Consider the following 20,638-nt stretch of genomic DNA (forward strand, 5'->3'; position numbering starts at 1 on the left):
TCCTCCGCCCGCCCGCCCGCCCGTCCGTCCGTCCGTCCGTCCCTCCCGCCGCAGCGCGGTGCGGGAGGCGCCGAACGGGCGCGCGCCCTCCCAGGGGAAGCGGGAGCCGCGGCGGGAGGCGGGGCCGCGCGGGCCACGCCCGGTGTGTCCGCCTGGCGCCGGCCGGGGCGGTAGCGGCGGCGGCGGGAGGTGCAACTTCCACGGGACGGAGGCGGCGCTGCCGCCGCAGAGCCCGGTGGGGGAAGGCGCGGCGAAGCGTGAGCGGCTTCCTGGGGGACTTTCCCGGTCCGGTCCGGTCCGGTCCGCGGTGGAGGGGAGCGGGCGGCGCTGAGACCCGCCGGGACGAAAGTTTGGGAGCCGCCCCGCGGGCGGGCAGGAGGGGCCGGAGGCCGCGGCATCAGGAACATGAGAGGTCCGCCGTGGCCTCGTCGGTGCCCGTGAGAGGCGGCCCGCAGGTCTCTCCTCGGGCGGGAGGAGAGAAGGCAGAGCGAGCGGGGGCGGCAGCACCTCCCGTGGGGGCCCCCCGAGCCCGCGGCCGGCGTGCCTGCGAGCCCCTCCAGCCGCAGCGCCTGTTCTCGAGCTCTATTTCCCGTCCCCCGGCGGGGGAAGAGGAGGGGCGGCGGCGGGGAGCCCTGTCGGGATCCCTCGGGACGGCGCGGAGGCTGCTGGAAAGCCCTGAGCAGGAGTAAGCGGCTGCCGCCGACCCCTGTGCAGCGCCGCGTTCCCTTCCCGCCGGGGGCTTCCCCCTGCGGGGGTGCGAGTGCGCATGGGGGCGGCGGGCGCGGAGCCGGGGCGGAGAGCGCCGGGAGCGGCTCCATGAGGACGGCAGGCCTGTCCGCGCCCCCGCTGCCCGCCCTGCCCTGCCCGCGCTTCCGACCCTGAGGCCCTCGGCTCGCCTACGAAGAAACTTTTCCGCAGCGTCCGAAGATGGAGCCTGCCGGCATGGATTATTTCTGCGAGCAGGTACAGCAGAAGGACGTGGGCCGCAGGATGCAGGTTGGCCAAGAGCTGCTGGAGTATCTGGGCGACCCGGCGAGGTCCCCCGATCTGGAGCAGGATCAGCAGCGCCTTGACAAAGTGATCGACGAATTAACAGCGTGGGTCAACTCCAGTAATTTTAAGGTAAGGCTGCTCGGCGGGGCCCGGTACGGGAAGACCATGATTCATCATGGTAGGGAGGTACGGAGCCCCGGGTTACTTTTTAATCAGGTAAGACCAGAGATGAAACTACATCTCCCACACAAAGGGGAATTCCAAAATTTTGGAAGGGTGGTTAATGTTTTATTGTTTCTATTCCTCTGTCCTTAAAGAAGCAGTAATAGGGGTTTTGGTTTTGCCTTTATCGTTGGCTAGATGGTGTTTTGGTTTGGTTTTGGTTTGGATTTGAGGGTTTTTTTACGGCACAATGTTAAAAAACCCCCCCGACAACTATAATACACACTGGGGTTGTGTTTCTTACTCAGAAACAAGATAGGTGATGATTATTTTTCTTATTTTTTTTTCGCTACCACTCCTATTCCATGGTCTCGGTACTTGGGTGTAATGTTTCATGGGATTGCCATCGTTTTCTGCAGGCCGTAAAGAGTGCTGCTTCACCGGATTTGTATCACGCTGTGTGTATTTCAGACGATTTAATGAATAATTGGCTTCTTGGGGCTCCCACTGTAAGTTTAAAGTTGTTTATATCGTCTTTAGGTGACTTTCCTGTACCTGGGAAGTTATGCGGTATCCTTAGAGCGGCCCGATGATGACTCACGTTTCGCTTTTTTCTGTGTGCGTGTGTCTTTTAGACGGAGCCACGGGAGAAGAGCGATCACTCCCTCACACAGTGTAACACTTGCGAGTTGTTCTGACGTCGGTCAGCCGATAAGGCGATTGACAGCGCAGTTTTAGTGCCAAGGACAGTCGTGTTAGCATTGGCGATTTTTTTAAATTTATTTTTTTTAACATTTTTCCCCCCGCGGTGCGTGTGCGCAGCGCGGCCGGGCGGGTCCCCGCTGCCGCCGCCGGGGGGCGCTGCCGGGCCGCGCTGCGCGCCCGGGGCTCTCGGCCTGGCCAGCTCCGCCCTGCCCTCGTAACGTGATCCACTCGCACTTTGGACCTTTAACTCACTGCAGTGAGCCTATTCTCGCTTTTTTTCTGTTTTCTGAGACACGGGAGGAGGCAGAGTCGCCTCTAAGGGCAGTATGTTCCTGAAATGGATGGGGTTTTTTTTCCCCCTTCCATTGACCTTACTCCGCCAGTGTTTGCACACAGCAGCTTCTGAGTTTGAGGTGTGAAAATAATAAAGGCTTCACTCCATTTGCGCGTATGATTTATTTATTTTGGAAGCATGTTTGTCGGTAAAGGTCAGGTTAGCTTGAGGAAGTAGCATATGCTGGACAAATACAATTTATTTGCCTTTAAATTCATCATCTGAGGGCAGCTGTTGGTGATAAGATTGATTACTGCGAAATCTAGACAAGTCTTTAAAAATACTCTTTTGCATGGAGAGGGATAGCTACTTACCTAACAGGGTAATGTAAAAGTTTCTTCCTGCACTTGTAAATTAACAGAATTAGGCATTAAGACTGGAAATACAATTTTCAAGTTGTATTTTTCATAGTGCAAGAAATTTTGCTTGCTGTTGGTGTAAGGTGACAGAACTTAGCTGTTTGGACTGTAGGATGAATGAGAACTGTGCTGTGCTCCATAAGCATCAGTCATGGAAAGGAGATCCCCTAGTCCAACCTGCCTGCTGAAGCAGGTTCACCTAGAGCAGGTTCTGCAGAATCAGAGCCGGGCAGGTTTTGAATATCTTCAGTGGAGACTCCACAACCTCTCTTGGCAGCCTTTTCAAGTCCTCTGTCACCCTCAAAGTAAAGGAAATTTTTCCCTCATATTCAAATGGAACTGTTGTGGTTCGGTTTGCGCCTGTTGCCCAGTGTTATATCTCTGGGTACCACTGAAAAGAGGCATGCAGAATGAGAGTATTACAAATTCTAAGAGTTTTGAAGATAACTTGCAAAATCATTATTTTTGTTATGTCTTCTCTATGTCCACATACTGGTGGCTCTTTATTGTGTTTCAAAGCATGTCACATACGTTAGAGCATGGTGTTAGTCACAGGTTTGAGCCCTGTAGGGGCCATCACTTAAGAGCTGGGCTCGATGATCCCTGTGGGTCCCTTCCAGCTCAGAAGTTTCTGTGATTATATTAATGGCAGCAGCACAAGATTTTGGGTGTTTTGCTCATGATCAGTTCCAGTGTTCTGCCTGTGGTAGTGACTGCCAGCATGTGCTGCTTCAAAATGAAGATTTATATTCTAGAAAAGTGGCTTGTGTCTTACTTGCGTATTTTGTCTCATGCAAGCATAGATGTTACACATTTAAATGTTGCATCCTATTTTGTTATTAAACTCAGGCACTGAACAATAGAAAGTAGTGAATGCCACAGGCTTATCTGATTTTTGATTACTGAATTATTTAACATACTGTTGGTCACCCTTTACTGAGGAATGGATATGTAGAGCACTCAAACAATTCTGCTGAAGATCTTACAGGTCTTCAGAGTTCCTGAGTAATGAATCCCTCCCAGTTGACGTGACTGGTCTTATCACAAGCAGTGGTAGTGGCTGGAGACTCAGAACTGCTGAGCTAGATGAATTGAAGATACAAGTGGGGAATGCTGGAGGAAGTTTTGAGGGAGAGCGTTATTTCTGCTGGTGGTGATGGGTATGGATAATAAGGGGATAACTAATGTGACTTGCCCTGATTGTGCCATTCCCACTGAAAGCTCAGTTCTTGCATGCAGTGCACTCTGCTGACCATACTGAAAGAGGAGATTGCATGATCTGGGAGCTCTGGTCTCAACTCTTAAGCTGTGCCTGTGAAGAGAAAACTTTCTGATGCGCCACCCTAGAAAGTTTTTGGCTCATGTAACCAGAAGGGAAAGGATCTGGAGGTAGTAGGAGGGTTGGCTTAGCAGGCTTGATAATGAGTAGGGAAAAGTGAGAATAAGTGTTCAGTAAACAAGTTGGACTCAGTGATCTCAAAGGCCTTCTCCTAAACCGTTCTATAATTCTCAACGTGGGCTAGTTATCAGCAAGGTTGAATTAACTCATCTCAAAAAGATTTTGGCCACATAAAACAGTGCTTTTGCTGTTCTGAAGTTTGCAAGTCTTTATAGTTATTTAATAAACAACCTGGCAATTCCAAACTGAGAGAGCAGATAGGAAAATTTCTGTGTTCATCTAGCTCATTGAAGTGGAAAACACAATTACTAGCTTAAGTTACTGGTGAATCAAAAAGGTGAGATTAAGAATGTGTTGACTCATCTGCAGGTGGTTCAGAGTTGTAGTGAAAATTGGTTGCAGAACATGGGGAATGACCTAGAGAGACATGAATCTGTTGTATTATGAGGACTTCACTTACAATGTCTATGCAGTCAGTGATAAATTGGCTTACAAAGACTCTTGAAAGCTTTGCAGCATCAAGGAGTACACAGAAGATGTGCAGAATTTAAGCATTTGTTTTGTATCTCACTAGAATGAAAGAATTCCTCACTGAACTGAAAATTGTTTGCTTGGTGATCTGGTTTATTTCATATCAGTTGGGTCTGATCTCTCTCCTTCTACAATGCAGAGATTTGGGGTTTTGGGTGTATGTCAGTCTGCATCCCCCCTCCCTCAACTGTTTGCCCAAGGCTGTGAGGAATAGGAGTAGGTTAGTTGAATGCAAAATATTAAGAATTGAGTGATGGTATTATTCTGCTGGTATTTGTTCTCAAACTGAAATATTTAGCAATCTCAGAAAATGGGAACAGTGCTATTGTTTGTGTTTGGACTCTCAGGTGAACTTCAAAGAGTAAATTAATTGCCCATTCTGAGGGTAGTACTACTGACAGATACTTGCTGGCATTACTGGGTTAGCCTGCATCTTCATCTATGTACACATGAGTTTTATTTAATGAGTCTCTTAGGTCTCTCTCATATTCAGTAGTCACTTGAAATAATTACAAGATTATCTAACTGTGCAGTCTGGTGACTCAAACTGTTCCATGTCTCACTCAAGTAATCTCCAAACCTGCTTTGAACTTCTGCTGAAGAGATGTGGGATCGGGAAATACTGCTTTTCATGTAGAGCTTTGCAAATCTACTCTTGGCTGCTAGCATGTTGTGGAGTCTTTTAAGAACACCGGGATTGAGCAGTTACCCTCATTAAAATTATTTTTTGAGCAATAAAGCCACCTTTTGGTTCTTTAAGCAAATCACACCTAACAGAAGTAACAAAAACCTATGACCAAAATGGTGGTGGTTTCTCAAGGTAATTTTATATGAGAAGAGTAATTAGGAATGTTTGTAACTGCGAGTCTTTGAATTTCTCACCTTTGTGGTTAATATCTTAGCTTGTTTTATTCCTCAAGTGCAACAGAAAAATAACCAATAATTGCTGGTTTTATGCCAGAGCAGCAGATTGTTTGCCATGGGAAGAAGAAAATCTGATTTCATTCTATCTCTTTCTGGTAGTATGGATAAACTCTTTCTTTTAGGCAAATCCTTGGAATTATCTCTTATTCTATGCTTCTTGAAGAGTGAAATTTTTCTGAGCTTTGTTTGTCTCAACACCAAATACCAAAAGATACTAAAATACCAGTAATCTTGCTGTTGCATTTTTGTATTTCCTTGGTTTGGCAAGTATTTATTTTGGTTTGTCTTTAGTTCGACAAAAGGCCAGCAGGAGGAGCTTTCAGTTTCCAGAATGGAAGATTTAAACTGTAATTTTGCAAATAGGTAAAGACAAGTGGTTAGGATGCTTGTCTGAAGTACTTGCAAAGAGATAGCAACACTTAGAACTTGGCTGACTGCACGTATGTGTGTGAGGTGGAAGCTACAATTTAAAATTATCTGAACAAAATGGATACTGAGATCTGAAAAAAGAGAGTTCAGAGATAAAAAACGTGAGGTTGCACATTTGGTTACAAATAAGTGAATGCACAAATGCAGGATGTGGGGCATGTGATTGAGTAGCAGACCTTGGGAAGAAAATGTGTGGGTTGTTTTGGATCTGAAGTTGAACACAAGCCAACATATGCTGCACAAAAGGCAAATGCCATAGTGAGTTGTGGGACTGTAACGTGCAGGAGAGAGAAATGGAATAAAAGAGGACCCAGCTTAAACCTTTATTTTTCAGTTACTGTGTAGGTCCTGGTATTTCCTTAGTCTGTGTTAGCAAACAATGGTAATTTAAATGTCTTTGAAGAAGTGTTTGACTTTGAGCTCTTTGCTGAATTTTTCTTTCTTCAAGTTTTGTTTGATCTTGGCTGTGTGGGAGCTACTTTCTTTTTTCTATGTAATGAGAATGTGATTTGGCCTGTCCATGTATGAATCCAATTTTAGTTTTCAAGCTCAGTGATTTGATTTCTTCTTCAGTAATAATTACTATTTTTTTCATGTATTATTTATGTTCTGTTCGAGATACATTAAGTCAACAATTGAATATTAGCCAAATAATCAACCAGATCTCCTGAAGACAAGGGACACTTGCAGGAAGTTTTAATTGTTTTTATTAAAACTAATTTTGTCTGGTCTTTAATTGGGAATGGGGAATACATAGTCTTAAAGTCTCAGGCATCTCTTCCAGAGATGGAAATGACACTTCCCTGTTGTTCTGCAGCTTCAGTTTGTGTTATCCAGACTAACTGTACTCACTATTGGAACAGCAGCTGTGCTGCTCATGTGGCCAGGTGTTCTGTTCTCACTGTCATTCTTGAGGCAATTAACTTTTTGTCAATGTTGAATTCATTTTCCGGTGTTTCAGCAAGCTGATTTGACTCATGTTACAGGAGATTTTAGTGCACCAGATCAAATATGCCCACAGGTCAAGAGGGATAACAGGAGCATCACTTTTAGCCTGCAGTTTGATTGACTTGGGTGAGGGTAGAGAGGCTTTCCAAGCACTGTGCAGTGTGTAAGAGGAGAGGTGCATCCTTCAGAGCAGAGCTTGCAGCAGTCAGCACGTGTGAGCCGTGTGATTTTAGTGGCACTTCTGATTCAAGCAGTTTCTGTCCCTGGCTGAGGAATGGTGCTGGTGTGTCATGCCTGCGTTGCTCCAGTGTGAGTGCCTGTGAGGCTGCACAGCTAACAGGCTCAGGGAGAAGATATGGCTAGGAAGATGCCTTCTCTTGTTCGTTTGTTGGGCAGGTTTCCTAAAGTGGGCTGCTGTTCATCTGCATGAATGCTTCTCTTCCCACAGCAGAGGAGCTGGTGCAGAGGTGGGAGTAAGTAGCAGAGAATGGGGATCACTGTATTTTTGATACAATTTAAATAAGAGGAAATGGGAAAGGAAATAAGAGACCTTGGGCACAAAAAGAATTAAATTCTTTTGAAAGAGCTGAGTCCTAAAATAAAGTGTTTCTTTGTTTTGAGCCATCAATGTGCTTAGAATGGCTTTTGACTTCAATTTTCTTGCTGGAAAAAAGTTGGGTTTTTAAAAATTAATTATTTATTCCAAAGAGAAATACCATACATCTCATTGTCTTCCCACTGAACCCTGATTTTAAAGAGGCTCTGTCTTGAAACTTTTTCCACTTCAGCACATAAAGTTTTAGCCAGACAATCTCAAAAAGAAAACGGCTTACATTGTAAGGTGTTGCTGCATCATATACTTTTGGGTTTTGCTCGCAGTCCTTGTAACAGTATCTGTGAAAAATTTATGACAACAGATAAGGGAAGAATGTTTAATGCATATGTGAAGCAAACTGGAGATGTTCCTGTAACAGATCAAGCTGGAGGCACTACACAAATTTTAGAATACTGTGTTGTCCACAGAATACAGAAGTTTGGAGATCACACTTGCAGTCTGAATTCAGTTTGAAGATCATGAGAGATTTGGAAATAACAGAAGGTTGTAAACAGGTTTTTTCACTGACCATTTTGAGTATTACATTAATCAATGTAATGTTCTTCAGAATTGTTTAAATGTTTATTAATTAATGTGGGCAGATATGATATGAAGCTAAAGTTCCTAACTTGGGGAAAGTGCATTAAAACATATTTCCTTTTTTTTTTTTTTAATAAGCTCTAAAATTTTTTATGAGAGCACTATGCTTGCTTGCTCTGGCTGCAGTCCAGGAGAGGTCAAGGTAACAGGGACCTTCCAGAATTGTGCCTATTGAGAGGTCCCCTGAAAAAACCAAGCCTTTTCAGGGCAGAAATAAACTCTTCAGTCTGTGGATAAATATGGGTGATTCATTCAGCAATCCTCTGGTAGTGTGGTTACTTGAAGTGGGATGCTGAAATGCTCCGTGGTTGGCCATCACAGGAGAATTGTGAAGGGAAGGTTGTCACAAGTTTCATAGTCTGTACCCCTTTTGAGACAATGAGGGTTGCAGCTGATGGGTGGTTTTAACAGTAGCAAAGATAGGATACTTGGGAGACTCTTACCTTGTAGTCCTAAGTAAAGCTGCAAAATGTCGTTTTGAAGTCAGGAATGTTGCCTTTTTAGGTAGAGGGGGCTCTGCATTTGCTAATGTACTTGGACTCTAGTTGCTGAGCTTGAAGATGGATACCAGCAGCTCTGTCTCTCTCCTTGCAATGTGCCATATATGTTAAAAAAAAAATAATACTATTAGTGTTGGAAGTGTGTTGTTAGTGCCCTTGAAGGTGAAACAAGCAAGAGAAAGGAAATAATGCTTTCTTGTCAGCTAAAATTTCTGAAGTATAGATGATATATGTGGTAGCTTCAGCAGCTGGGACTGCAGGTTTGGCTTCTGTCAGCAGAGGCAGCTGCCCAACTGCTGCTGAGTGGCAGGGAGAATGGAATCTGAAGATGACATGGCTGGGACTGAAGAACCACATGGGTTGAAGAAAAGGTCTAGGAAAATGGAAGCTTCCTTCTGCCCATGGGGCCAGGGGCACCGTTTTGTATCTCTGCAAGCTTTTGAGTTAAGGGGTGGAAGGGAATATGGGTGAATCTAAGCAAAGTGGGCAAAGTGGATAGAATTGCAGTGGGAAACAGTAAAGGGAGGAAAAAGTATGGAATAGAGGAGCAGAAGTTTGTCCTGAAAGATGAGTAGAGAGAATTAAGAATGTGAAACTTGAAGAAGCGAAGCACAATATACTTTACGTACATACATATTTTTGTTTCGTGTTATGGTACTTGCAGGGTTCTTGAGATTATGAGAATTGAGAAGGTATACCTTGGGTCTTGGTTGACAACACTTTAAAAAAAAAAAAAACAAACCTCATGAAGTTTTTGCATATATCTTGTTCCAGCTCTGCCGCACTGGAACAATGCTTGCTCTTGCAGGGCGTAGTTGTTTGGCATGCTGTATTCTGTTTGTCAGTAATTGTTAGTGATACCACAGCTGTCCCCATGGTGACAGGACAGCCGATGCCTTAACTTCATTCTTTGGAGTTCCAGATAGTGACCTCCATAATTCCCCCATTAGAGTCTCATGACTAGTTCACAGATCCCGATCTACAGAATCTGTGTTTCTGTGTATGGTTCAGAGATCCTTTGACCAAATCCAAGGATATTTGTATTAATGCCATTTGGCAACTTACACAAGTAGAGATGTTTTCCTGTTGGTGTCCTGCCCCTAGTTGTCCCCCACAGGGATGGAAAATTACAGAATCACAATGAAAATAACAGTAAGAATGCATGGTTATCCAGGTGTGGTTTGAAGAACAGTATTTCTTTTTCTAGCAAAAAACCTAGGTGCCTGGAAGTTGTCCACAGAAGAGCAGGGGCAGTGCTGTAAAGTGTGTGCAGAAGGAGAGCTGGAAAAGGAACAAGCTGCAAAGCAAGAATACGCTCGATTACTAATTATTGGTTCTATTCATAATCGTATTTTGGTTGGAACATCTTGATTTCACTAGAGCCTGGTCTTTTTTTTATCAAGAACAGATAAAATATTTTTCAGTTGGTTTGGCAACTTTTTTGTGGTCTGAGAAGTCAAGGATGGTCTTGGCTTGTTAAAGAATAGCAACTAACCAACTCCAGTTCAAATGAGTCTAAATTTCTTTTCCCCTATGAACTTTAAAAGCACTGTTTAAATGCTTCAAACAGTGGTGAGCTGATGAATCAGTCTTGACGTACAAAGGCTCTTTCTAGACAGCAAGCAAAAGGCTTAATGAATGCAGAGTAAGAAACAAATCCATTGATTTTAATCCCAGAAGGCATTCATTCCTCATTGGAGCTGTTGGGGAAAGAGCAGTGATGCTGGTGAAAGGTTTTTCTATTGATAGTGGAGAGCCTGTGTTGGTAAATGGTCCCACACAGTGTCTCAGAGCTTGGAACCTCTTTGTTGTAGGTCTTCTGCAAAACCTCTAAGTTGTGCCTCAACTTAGGATTTAAATTTTTTTTTGAATGCTATTTATGTGACCCCATGTAAATTAAGGACTCTTTCTGAAGGGCTGCTTGAATATTGCACAGATGATACCTACGAGGAGATGCTGAAGCTTAGAGCATTGTGTATCAGAACAGAGAAATACTAACACTGATTTACAAAACCAGTAGGTGGTAGTTCACTTGCTGTCCTCTGTAGTTCTGTGGTTCAGCTGACTTGTTTTGTAATGTAAAATGAAAGCAAATTTTGTAGCTAGAACCGTTTCCCATTACTTCAGCTTGTGGTCACACTTACGTTCTAACTCTCCAGTTATTGTGGCTTTTCATACCTGTTACCTTTTCAAAGTTGCAGACCACAGAGGACTTTGCATGAGATAAAGCTCATGCATGTGTGCTTTATTGTCTTTAAGTTTCTGAGTTGCTGTTCTTGGTAGACGTCTTCAAGACAGATTTTGCAAAGATAATCAAACGTGCAGAGAAGAGAGAGACTTTGTAAAAAGTACCTTTACAGAAGGAAAAGCTCCTGTTAGTGCAAAACACTTGCATGGAAAGGTATCTTTCTTAAAAGTTGTCAGTGTAAGTCTCAGGTAGGGCTTGTAGTCAGCAAACAGAAGCATGGGAAAATAATGGATCCAGAATGAATTTGTTTCTTTCAGGCATTGGTTTTTAGATGGAGCTTTTGACTATGGTTTCATACTGCTTGATAATATGGAAAATAACATTAAAGGAAAAACCTTGTGGAAAGCCTTGACATTACCATAAAAGCTAATTTATATATTTTTTTTTTGCCTAAGTAAGTTACTAGGTATAGTGTTCTGTTTTCCTAAGCTGTAGGTAGTTACTTGTTGGCAATATATTAATTTAAGCCAGTGATGCCATCTATTTATATATGCTATTCTGTGTTTTAGTATGTAATAAAATTGTCTCCAGGTAAGGTGTACTAACTGGGAACTAAGTTTTATACCTCCTTTTTAAAAGATCATCTGTTGTACTAATACTGCATTTATTAAAACCAGCTTAATTGTGTAGTTGCTTCTCACCCTGAGTTTTATGGAGACCTTATTTGTCTAGTTTCCTATGGAAACAAGGCTCATGTGATGCTGTGTGCGTGGGCCATGTGTATCACATGCATATCCACTCAAATTTTTTTTGGCCTGCTGCCTAGTGTGGACAATTGTGACAGATAGGAATCTCAAGGAAACAGAGGGGTCCAAAAAATACGGTTCCAAATTTTATGAAAATAAACAGCTAATAAGGGAGAGGAATTCTAGCCATGAGTTCAAGGGGAAAAATTTGCAGTGCCTGTCTTCCTAGAAAATAAAGAGGAGGAAAAGCTGTAAGGAACGCCCAAGCTTGAGGAGGTTGTGCCTTTGGCAAATGGCTGTTCCTTTTGCGCCTTCACAGGCAGCAAATTGAGGTAACTACAAGTTGTGAAAATGCAGGTTCTGGTGTTCCTTATGAACTATTATAGGAAATACAGAATGAAATCTTGGAACAATATGCAGGATAGTAAGCAGTACAAGAAGTGTCCCAACTTCTTAAAATAATTTGGTCTAACTGGTAATTGCTGTTTGTGTTTTTGTTTCTATATTAATGGATATTATTGTCTCATCTAGCTTCTGTTTATGGATGGGAAATTTCCTCAAAATTCCAGTAGTATTTTGAATTTCCTTTTTTTTCTGTTTTGGTTTGGTTTTTGTTTCGGTTTTGTTGTTGGTTTTGTTTGGTTTGAGGGGTTCTCTATTATGTTTTTAATGAGCAAATGAAAAATTAGACTTCCCTAGCTTAACAAGCAGGTGAACAAATGGTGTAGTCTGAACCACTAGGGAAAGCAGAATTAGCTTCTCAGTTATTTTCTTTTGGGAGTTTGGAAAATGATGTAATGACCTTAGTGGATGAGCTAAGTGGCCAGATTGAAGTAAGCTCTTATCATCTGGAAAACCTTTAAACCATGTCTTTGTTTGGGTTTTGTAGTTGAAAGTACAAAGACATTGGATTTCTAATATTTGTTTTCTTCTGTTTTAAGACAAGAACTAAAAAATCCGAACTCCTCTGGTGTATGTAAATAAACTCCATTCCAAACATATTCTGATAACTTTGTCTTAATAAGAGCTTTGAAGGAATTACTAGTTCTTCAACTGAAACTTCAATTTACTTTACAGTAGTTTTTCAGCATGCTTGCATTTATGTCTAATTTATTTGAAATATATTCTAAAATATTCTTTAGTGATCTGGTTTATAATATCTAATGCTTTTGTTTCAACAGGTATCACTACTGGGATTAGATGTTCTAGGTGCCTTTGTCAACAGACTATCAGGACGCTTTAAACCTTATATAGGAACTGGTGAGTGAAATACAACTTTTTTTCTTAAGAACAAACAGTAGAAGACACTTCCCCCCCTCCCTTAGCAGCTGAAGTGGAACATGTTGAAAACTTCTTGAGCTAATTATACTGTCCTGGCAGGCATCTTACTGGTGTTGGAATGGAAATAATTGTATAGTAGCATGTCAGTATTCATTTGTCATGCAGTCACTGATTTCTTAGGTGGTGGCTGGGATTTTTTTAAGGGTTCCAGGAGTGTCTTTCCAGTAATTAGTTTCATGCTATAATGGTTACTTACCACTCCCTGAGACAGTCCTCTAAAATTTACATTGAAACGCAAGTATTACCTTTAATTTGTGTTAAAGATGGAAGGTTTTATTTGCAGATCACTTTAATCAGGGCTTTATGTCTGCTGAAGCCTGTAGTCTCAGAGGATTATGCAGTCCACCTCCTGTTAGATAACTGGACTGTAGCTTTTAGTAGTCTAAACTTTTTATGGGATGAAAAAAAAAAAGTGCTGACTGTTACTCCTGTGTGAAATGTTTACTCAAATGAATTTCAGATTAATGGATCTACACGCGCTGGAGTATGAGACTTTGTTCTGGGAGGTAAAGGCAAACTACATTGATCAACTTGTTTTACTGCTGCCTTTGAAAAGAGATAGTGATATTAGGACATTAACATTGGTGTTACAGCGCTGGCTGATTTTGACAGAAGTTTCTAGTTAATGTCCTTTTTCAAAATCTGCATGAGATAAGTTACTTTTAGTTCCCTGATCCCCAACTATCTCAATTTGTCTGTCAGAATTTTAAGCTTCCTCTTCTTTACATGACTAGTTTTGTATTTAAGAGCTATAAAATAAAATGTCAAAGTTTAGGAATACAAAGTATAATTTATGACAAGCTGCTAACTAAATTAATTGAAAGCGTATTTCAGTATGCTGTGGAACTACTGCGGTAGAGTGCTACAGAATTTAAATCTGTTTTGTTGTGAGGAGTTTTTCTTTGGCTGGTTAATTTTGTATTGGAGCAGTGTAAGGGAACTGGAGGCGTATTGTGCTCTGCACAGTATTGATTTCTGAAGAGTCTCCATTTGTAGCTACAAACAGATTTTTGCTCCAGAGTTTGGCTGTGCTTTGATTTTTATTTTAAGCCTCTGTAGAACCTAAAATGACAGTAACTTTATTAAAGATGGGGAAGATTTAAAAAATTTTTCTCTGTTTTTTTAAGTATGAGCTATCTGAGAATAGTTTGAAAACACTGTTGTTGGTTTGGGCTTTTTTTGTCACAGTAGTTGAGTAGTTTGAGATTATGAGCAAATTGAAGATTTAAATTCCAGTAGTATTTATATTTTTAAAAAGAGAGAGTACTGGCACTGGGTGACCACTGAACACATGTAACATCTAAAGCTGTATATTCTAGAAGTATTTTTTAGTTAAGCTCATAGCAGTGCCTTCAACTGAAATTGATCATCAGAGCATCTCCAGAATCAAGATCTCTAGAACATGAAAGTTACTGCTGTTCATGATCAGCTTCTGTATAAACCTAACAGATGCTGAAATCTTAGTCTCAGTAATGGCAGAAAACAGTATTTTAGGTTACTTTTAAAAAGAGTGATTTGTAATAGGAGTTCTCCTCGGTAGCTCTCTCTCTAAATTTCATAACAAGGTTGGAATAATTTTCAGTTTTTGTCAGTGAAGCAGTAATATAAACATATTATTGCAAGTGTCTGGAATTTGTATAGTCCAAGGCTTATGAGAGTAATTAAAAGCACATTGGTGAACCAGAAAACTGCTTCCTTCAAGAAAACTTGAAGAACCAGGAGTTCCCTAAATCACGTTCTGTTGACTCTGCAGATTTGTCTTCTAATGTAATATGACTCCAGTAAGTCAGACCAAAGACTTGTATTTGACAGTGATTTGTTTGCAGATGCCTGAGAAGAAAGTAAGGACGGGAGAAACATGCAGTGATAACTCCTTATCAGTAGGAGTTGTCAGCAGTCTTGCAGGTTAGGGCCAGCTGAGGCACATGGAATCTTCAATGTCTGCATTGTCACTTTGTTTTCTTACCGCTTTATCTGTTTATAGTTTCTGACCCACATAGATCCTTGGCTTCTGCAGTGTTCTGTAGAAGTACTTAAGTATGCAAAATTCTTTTGGACTGGTTGCCTGAAAAACTTGGTGCTTGCTAGATCTTGTGTTAGAGAGGTGAGCAAACATTTCTTACCTTCCAGACAGCCAGTTTCCATTTATGGACCTCTTCCATGCCTGTTGTGGAGCATTTGAGTTGAGGAAGCCACACCAATCATACCATATCAGAGAGGTGGCATATGTTCATAATAGCACAATTATGTTTGTTTTTATTTGTCATCTATTACTTTTGTAGTTATTGGTAATAGATTTCTTTGTTGCATAGCTGCTTCCTGAAAATTGACCTAATATATGCATGAGACTGTCAACTGTAACAACCTATTTCTGGTGCAGTGATGGTGGTTTTGGGGCCCGCTGTCCAGGGCAGTGCCTTCCCTCCATGCCTTTATCATTAGGGCAAGACCCCTTCTTGAGAACTGTGGAAGTCCAAATGCACTCTGTTAGCTGAGTTACCTTCTGCACAGCTGTTTGCAAAGCTCTCTTACGGGTGTGTGAGGTACCACTTCCTTTTTTAAACTGACTTCCCAGGCACTTCTCCAGCCTGTAGCACTGCATGGGGTGGTTGTGACCCAAACGCAGGACCCAGTATTTGGCCTTGTTGAACCTCATACAATCCAGATCCATAGTTACGTGTTTGACAAGAATCAACTATTCTATGCAAACTGCCATTTTAGCTTCTTTTTTGTAGCTTGGTTATGTCCAGTTAAGTGATTCTTTGATCTGAGTATTGTTAATGAGGTATATAATTGTGTATTGCAGATGTGCAGTGTGTACAGGTGACATGAGGAGAAAACAAAAATCATGGTATGAAGCTTGAAAGTGTTGGGAAATTTGTAAGCAAAGTACTTCGGCTAAGTAACAAGTTCTTAGGGTCCCACAGGCCATCTTAGTAGTATTTTATATGGTAGGCTTTTACTTCCTCTATTTTGGTTAAATAAATGTGAGTATATTATTTTTTTGAGGGCAAACATAACGGAACTTTTCCAGGCAATTCAATTATTACTCTGAAATATTCAGACTATAGTTAACTTCTCATTTATTGCACTAAACTATTGTAGGTACTTGCATTCTCAAAAAAGATCAGGATTGCACCATGACTATGGCGAAGGACGATATATATATATAATGCCTACTGGCTTCGTTCTCTGCCTTTTTTAAAACACAATGCATCCTATTTTCTAGGTGAAGTTTCATTTTTATAGCTGTTTTTGCTTATAAAATACCTGCAACCTTAAATGTATTTTTATTTTCATGAAGAGTGTTACATTTTGGTGACCCTGAAATGTTTTAATTTGTGATTCAGATTTCAGTAAATGATGGAAGTATAATAATGTATTATCCAACCGCAATATGGCAAAACATATTCTACCTTTCTCACCCCATCCCCATTTAATTTCCTGTTCAGTTTTGATGGGGAGAGATTTCCTTAAGTGCAGAAAACAACAAGTAATGTCACTGAATATTCACCCCCTTAAGCATTACAGGCTTCTGCTATGAAGTGAATGCTTTACTATTACTTCAATCTTTGTAACCTACATATATGCCATAAATTACATTTGGGCAAAATCAGTACAACAGTTGTAGGACAGATATTTTCCAGTATTTCAAAGAGCATGTTAGTGATCTTAGTATTGAAGTATAATGCCTGATAAAGAGACTTAATTCAGTTTCCTAGGCAACCATGTAATGTTGCAGTAAATTTCTTCTGAGGTGTTTTCTTTTTATGATTAACCATATCGTGTGCTCTCTGCAGCTGGCATCAGTGTTCTGGGAGTCTGGACATACAAATTGGAATCTTTCTTTTAGTACATCCAGTTAAGATCCTTGAGAACACTTTGGAAGCAGTAAATACCAGGGTGTGTGTTCCTTCATAAGACTATATGTCTATATTCTGGGAAAAATAAAGCAGTGTGTGAGTGTTGTATCTTTTGGTATTTAAAACTGCTGCTTGTTCTGTGATTAAAAGAGATGTTACATAAGAGCACATAATTACTGTATTACAGTCTCTTTTCCTAGGTGATCACATTAATTATTAAAATAAATGTATATATCCAAAATAACAGAGGCTATTAAAATTATGGGCATATGTGTCTGGATGATAGAATTTCTGGGAAAAGTGTCTACTCATACTTTTAGTTCTGTTTTCTAAAACAAGTGAATATGACTTGGCCCTCTTGTTATTATTGTCAAAAGGAAAACAAAAAATGCAGTAAAGGTATACAGAATCTGTTTCAGTTTTACTGTGCAGTATTAGACCATGACATATTTTTCTGCAGATATCGAACTGTCCATTAGTCTGTTATATAACTATATTGACATCAGCTTTTACATATAACCTTACAAAATGTTGCAAAATATTCTACTTACCTGAAAATTAAAGGAAATGTAATTGACAGTTAAAACGACCAAACACAGATAGATAGGTTATACTTGTGTACGTACATGTAAGTCTGAACAGGGATGCACATTTTACACTCAAAAACTCCATATGTAAATGTGTGTGTACATTTAATAGTAGTTTCAAATTCTACTTGCTGTGAAAAGAAACCACTGGGCAAAATTAGTTTCGGAAGATAGTTATAGTGCCATATACTAAAATGTGAAACCAATTTGAAGTGTTTACATTTTTTACCAGGTGGCTTCAAGAAGTGTTAGAAGAATATTTAAATTAGTTTTCTCAGACTAATTTAAATGCTCTGTCAAATTTGTTGTTATAATGAAGCATGGAAGTGTGACTGCTCGTGTCCTGGATGGGTGCACTCATAACTGGCTTAAAAACTGGCTGGATGGCTGAGCCCAAAGGGTGATGGTCACTGGAGTTAAATCCAGTTGGTGACTGGTGGCAAGTGGTATTCCCCCGGACTCAGCATTGGGGCTAGTTTTGTTTAATATTTTTATCCATTACCTGGATAAGGGGATGGAGGGCACACTGAGACAGTTTGAAGATCAGACCAAGCTAGGTAGGAGTGTTGATCTGCAGGAGGGTAGGAAGGTTTTGCAGAGGGATCAGGACAGGCTGGAGCAGTGGGTTGAGGCCAGTAGTATGAGGGTCAACAAGGCCAAATGCCAGGTCCTGCACTTGGGTCACAACAACCCTAGGCAGCGCTACAGGGAAAGCATCTGGCTGTGCTGATTGACAGTGGCTGAGCATGAGGCATTGAGTGCCCAGGTGGCCAAGAAGGCCAGTGGTGTCCTGGCCTGTATCAGCAATAGTGTGACCAGCAGGACCAGGGCAGCGATCATCCCCGCTGTATTCGGCACTGGTGATGTTGCACCTCAAATCCTGTGTCCATTCTGGATCCCTCAATGCAAGAAGGACATAGAGGTGCTGGAGCATGTCCAGAGAGGGGCAGTGGAGCTGGTGAAGAGTTTGGAGCACAAGTCTGATGAGGAGCAGCCATGGATTATGTAGCCTGAAGGAGGCTCGGAAGGAACCTTATTGCTCTCTATAACTACCTGAAAGGAGGTTGTAGCAAGGTGGAGGTCAGTCTCTTCTCCAAAGCAGCAAGCAATAGGACGAGAGGAAATGGCCTCAAGTTGTGCCAGGGGAGATTTAGATTGGATGTTAGGAAAAATGTTTTCATTGAAAGTGTTGTCAAGCACTGTAACTGCCAAGGAAGAGGGCGAGTCGCCATCCCTGGAGGTATTCAAAAGTCGTGTAGATGTGACACTGAGGAACATGGTGTAGTGGTGGCTTTGGCAGTGCTGGGTTAATGGTTGGCCTTGATGATCTTAAAGGGTTTTTTCTGACCTAAATGGTTCTATGTCACCTGATGTGTTTTAAAGCAGTTGTAAGGGCTTGCAACATACATTAACTTTTTGAGTGAATTAGGATTAAAGCAGTTGGTACAAGAATTTGGAAATACTCGTTTGAGGAAGTCAGCATTTAATAAGTGACACCCACGTTGTAAGTTTTTGCTTTTTCTCTTACTTAATGATTGAATTTTTTGCGTGGAAAAGACTCCGGTGTGCAGTTTATTCAAGCTGGGACTCTTTAATATGTGGTTTTAATGTGGTATGGAGAAATGCTTTGAAAATCCATGAAATCCATGAAAACCAAGAACTGTATTAACATGAGCTACCATGGATATATCTAGCATCTGGAAAAATCCTGGATCTTCAGGTGTTAGGCCTGACTGAATTTTATTCTCATTTTTCATTTTTATTAGTTTCATTGAAATGTTGAGACTAATGACATGTTCTGTTGAGGATTCAAGATTAAAAAAGCTTGCATAACAACTAAACTTAAAACTTGGAATAACTTGGTTGGAGGGGACTTTCACAATCATCTGTTCCATGTCTTTGCTTTAAAAATGGCCAATCTATGGTGTTAGAGAAAACTTGGAAATTAAATCAAATAACTTGAGAAACTGAATTGCTGAGATAATGTGAAGCAAGCTTTTCCATTTATGTGAGAGGCATCTTGTCTCAAGGATGCCTTGTTGCACCTAAACGCAAGTCAGGTGTTTTGTCTGATACTGCCTTTTCATTTTCTAGCTTACTGACCTCAGGAAAAGCTGTGTTGGATTGTTGTAGGATTTTCTTAGACAATAAAACGCTGACTGTTTCAGATTTTTTTTTTTAACAGCTTTTAGAAGACAGTCCATTATTTGTATTTTTCCCCCATAATATCTGCTTTTATATTTTCAAATGTAACAAAATACTAACTTCCTGCAACACCTCAGAAAATACTTAAATTTTCTTTGGTTTCCTCTGTAGTTATTGGCGACAGCTAAAGGTCATGACTGATATGAACTGTAACTTTTTTCATCTTTATGATTGGATTCTCTGAAGTATCAGTTTAAAAAAAAAAGTAAAAATCTATGCAGCCTTTCAGCTTTTTTTTTTTTTTTGGGGGGGGGGGGATGGTGTCGTGGGTGGATTGGTTGGTTTGTTTTGTTGTTTTTTGGGGTTTTTTTGTCCTGTCTGGCTAGTGCTGGAATTTATTAGTAGTGGGAATTCATTTTACCTGAAGTGATCCATGCTTGCGTGATAGGCTGTGATGTAGAATACCATCTGCTTGCTGTCTGTGGGCATTTCACTGTATGACACCTAGAAATGCGGTGCTTTTAACTTGAAATCCTAGCTTGCTTTGGTTTCTGCTTGATTCTAATTAATTCTAGTTCTGTAAGAAACGTGGCCTAGAGCTTAAAAAATTTCAGAAGATGACATTTGTTCTCAATCTTCTAGTTTTCTTTCGGATTTAATACACCTCTTGAAACTCTTTGGCCTGGTAGACTGTTCTCATGTTCTGAGACTGACACCTTGATAGACTTGTAGATATATCATATTAAAAAAAAGTGTTTGTTTTTTCCTCTCTGCTGCTGCTGATGAACAGTGATGTGTCATTAATCCCACTAATGCTTTTCTTAATTAGCTCCTGGAGAGACCCCAAGAAGCGCATTAATGTCTGAAATTGCTTTTTATTAAACTGGCCTGGACTATATGTTGAGGAGAGAAGCACTGAGGCCTTTCTGAGAGCCTGCTTATGATTCTTTGCTTAGAAGTAGTCCCTTGGCCACGTGGATCTGTCAGGCTGGCCCTGTAGGAGCCCCTGTGGGATTCTCTCCTGTGCATCCTGCCCAGAACAGAGACTGCCCTAATTGCAGGGGCAGCTGTTTCCCTCCCTCCTTTCTAATGACAGCTGTTCAATGCTACTGCCTGAGCTGGCAAGGTTTCTGAGGAAACGAGGAAGATATTGCTGCCTAGGTTTAATCTGTTTCTGTCCTCAAAGACTTTTCTTCTTAGTAACAGAATTTTTGCCAACACTGATAACGTTTTCTTGGTAAAGATTCTTTTTTGCTTAATGCTTTTTTGTAAGTCTTTGCAGTAATGAG

The 20,638-nt window shown here is 41.1% G+C and overlaps 1 protein-coding gene across 4 annotated transcripts in view; it reads left to right on the top strand.

Moving 5' to 3' along the window:
- The first annotated feature begins 216 nt into the window (after positions 1 to 216).
- Positions 217 to 20,638, top strand: part of CLASP2 (cytoplasmic linker associated protein 2) — a 150,934-nt gene continuing 130,512 nt past the window's right edge. Inside the window, exons 1-2 of one of the 4 annotated variants that reach the window (XM_082297500.1) lie at positions 217 to 1,122; positions 12,595 to 12,673. In XM_082297500.1, coding sequence (XP_082153626.1) covers positions 928 to 1,122; positions 12,595 to 12,673 — 274 coding nt within the window. In that variant the 5' untranslated portion in view covers positions 217 to 927. The remainder of the gene's footprint in view (positions 1,123 to 12,594; positions 12,674 to 20,638) is intronic. The other 3 variants (XM_082297502.1, XM_082297501.1, XM_082297499.1) reach the window with 3 other exon arrangements.

The sequence above is a fragment of the Coloeus monedula genome, assembly GCF_965178545.1.
Source record: "Coloeus monedula genome assembly, chromosome: 1".
NCBI lineage: Eukaryota > Metazoa > Chordata > Aves > Passeriformes > Corvidae > Coloeus > Coloeus monedula.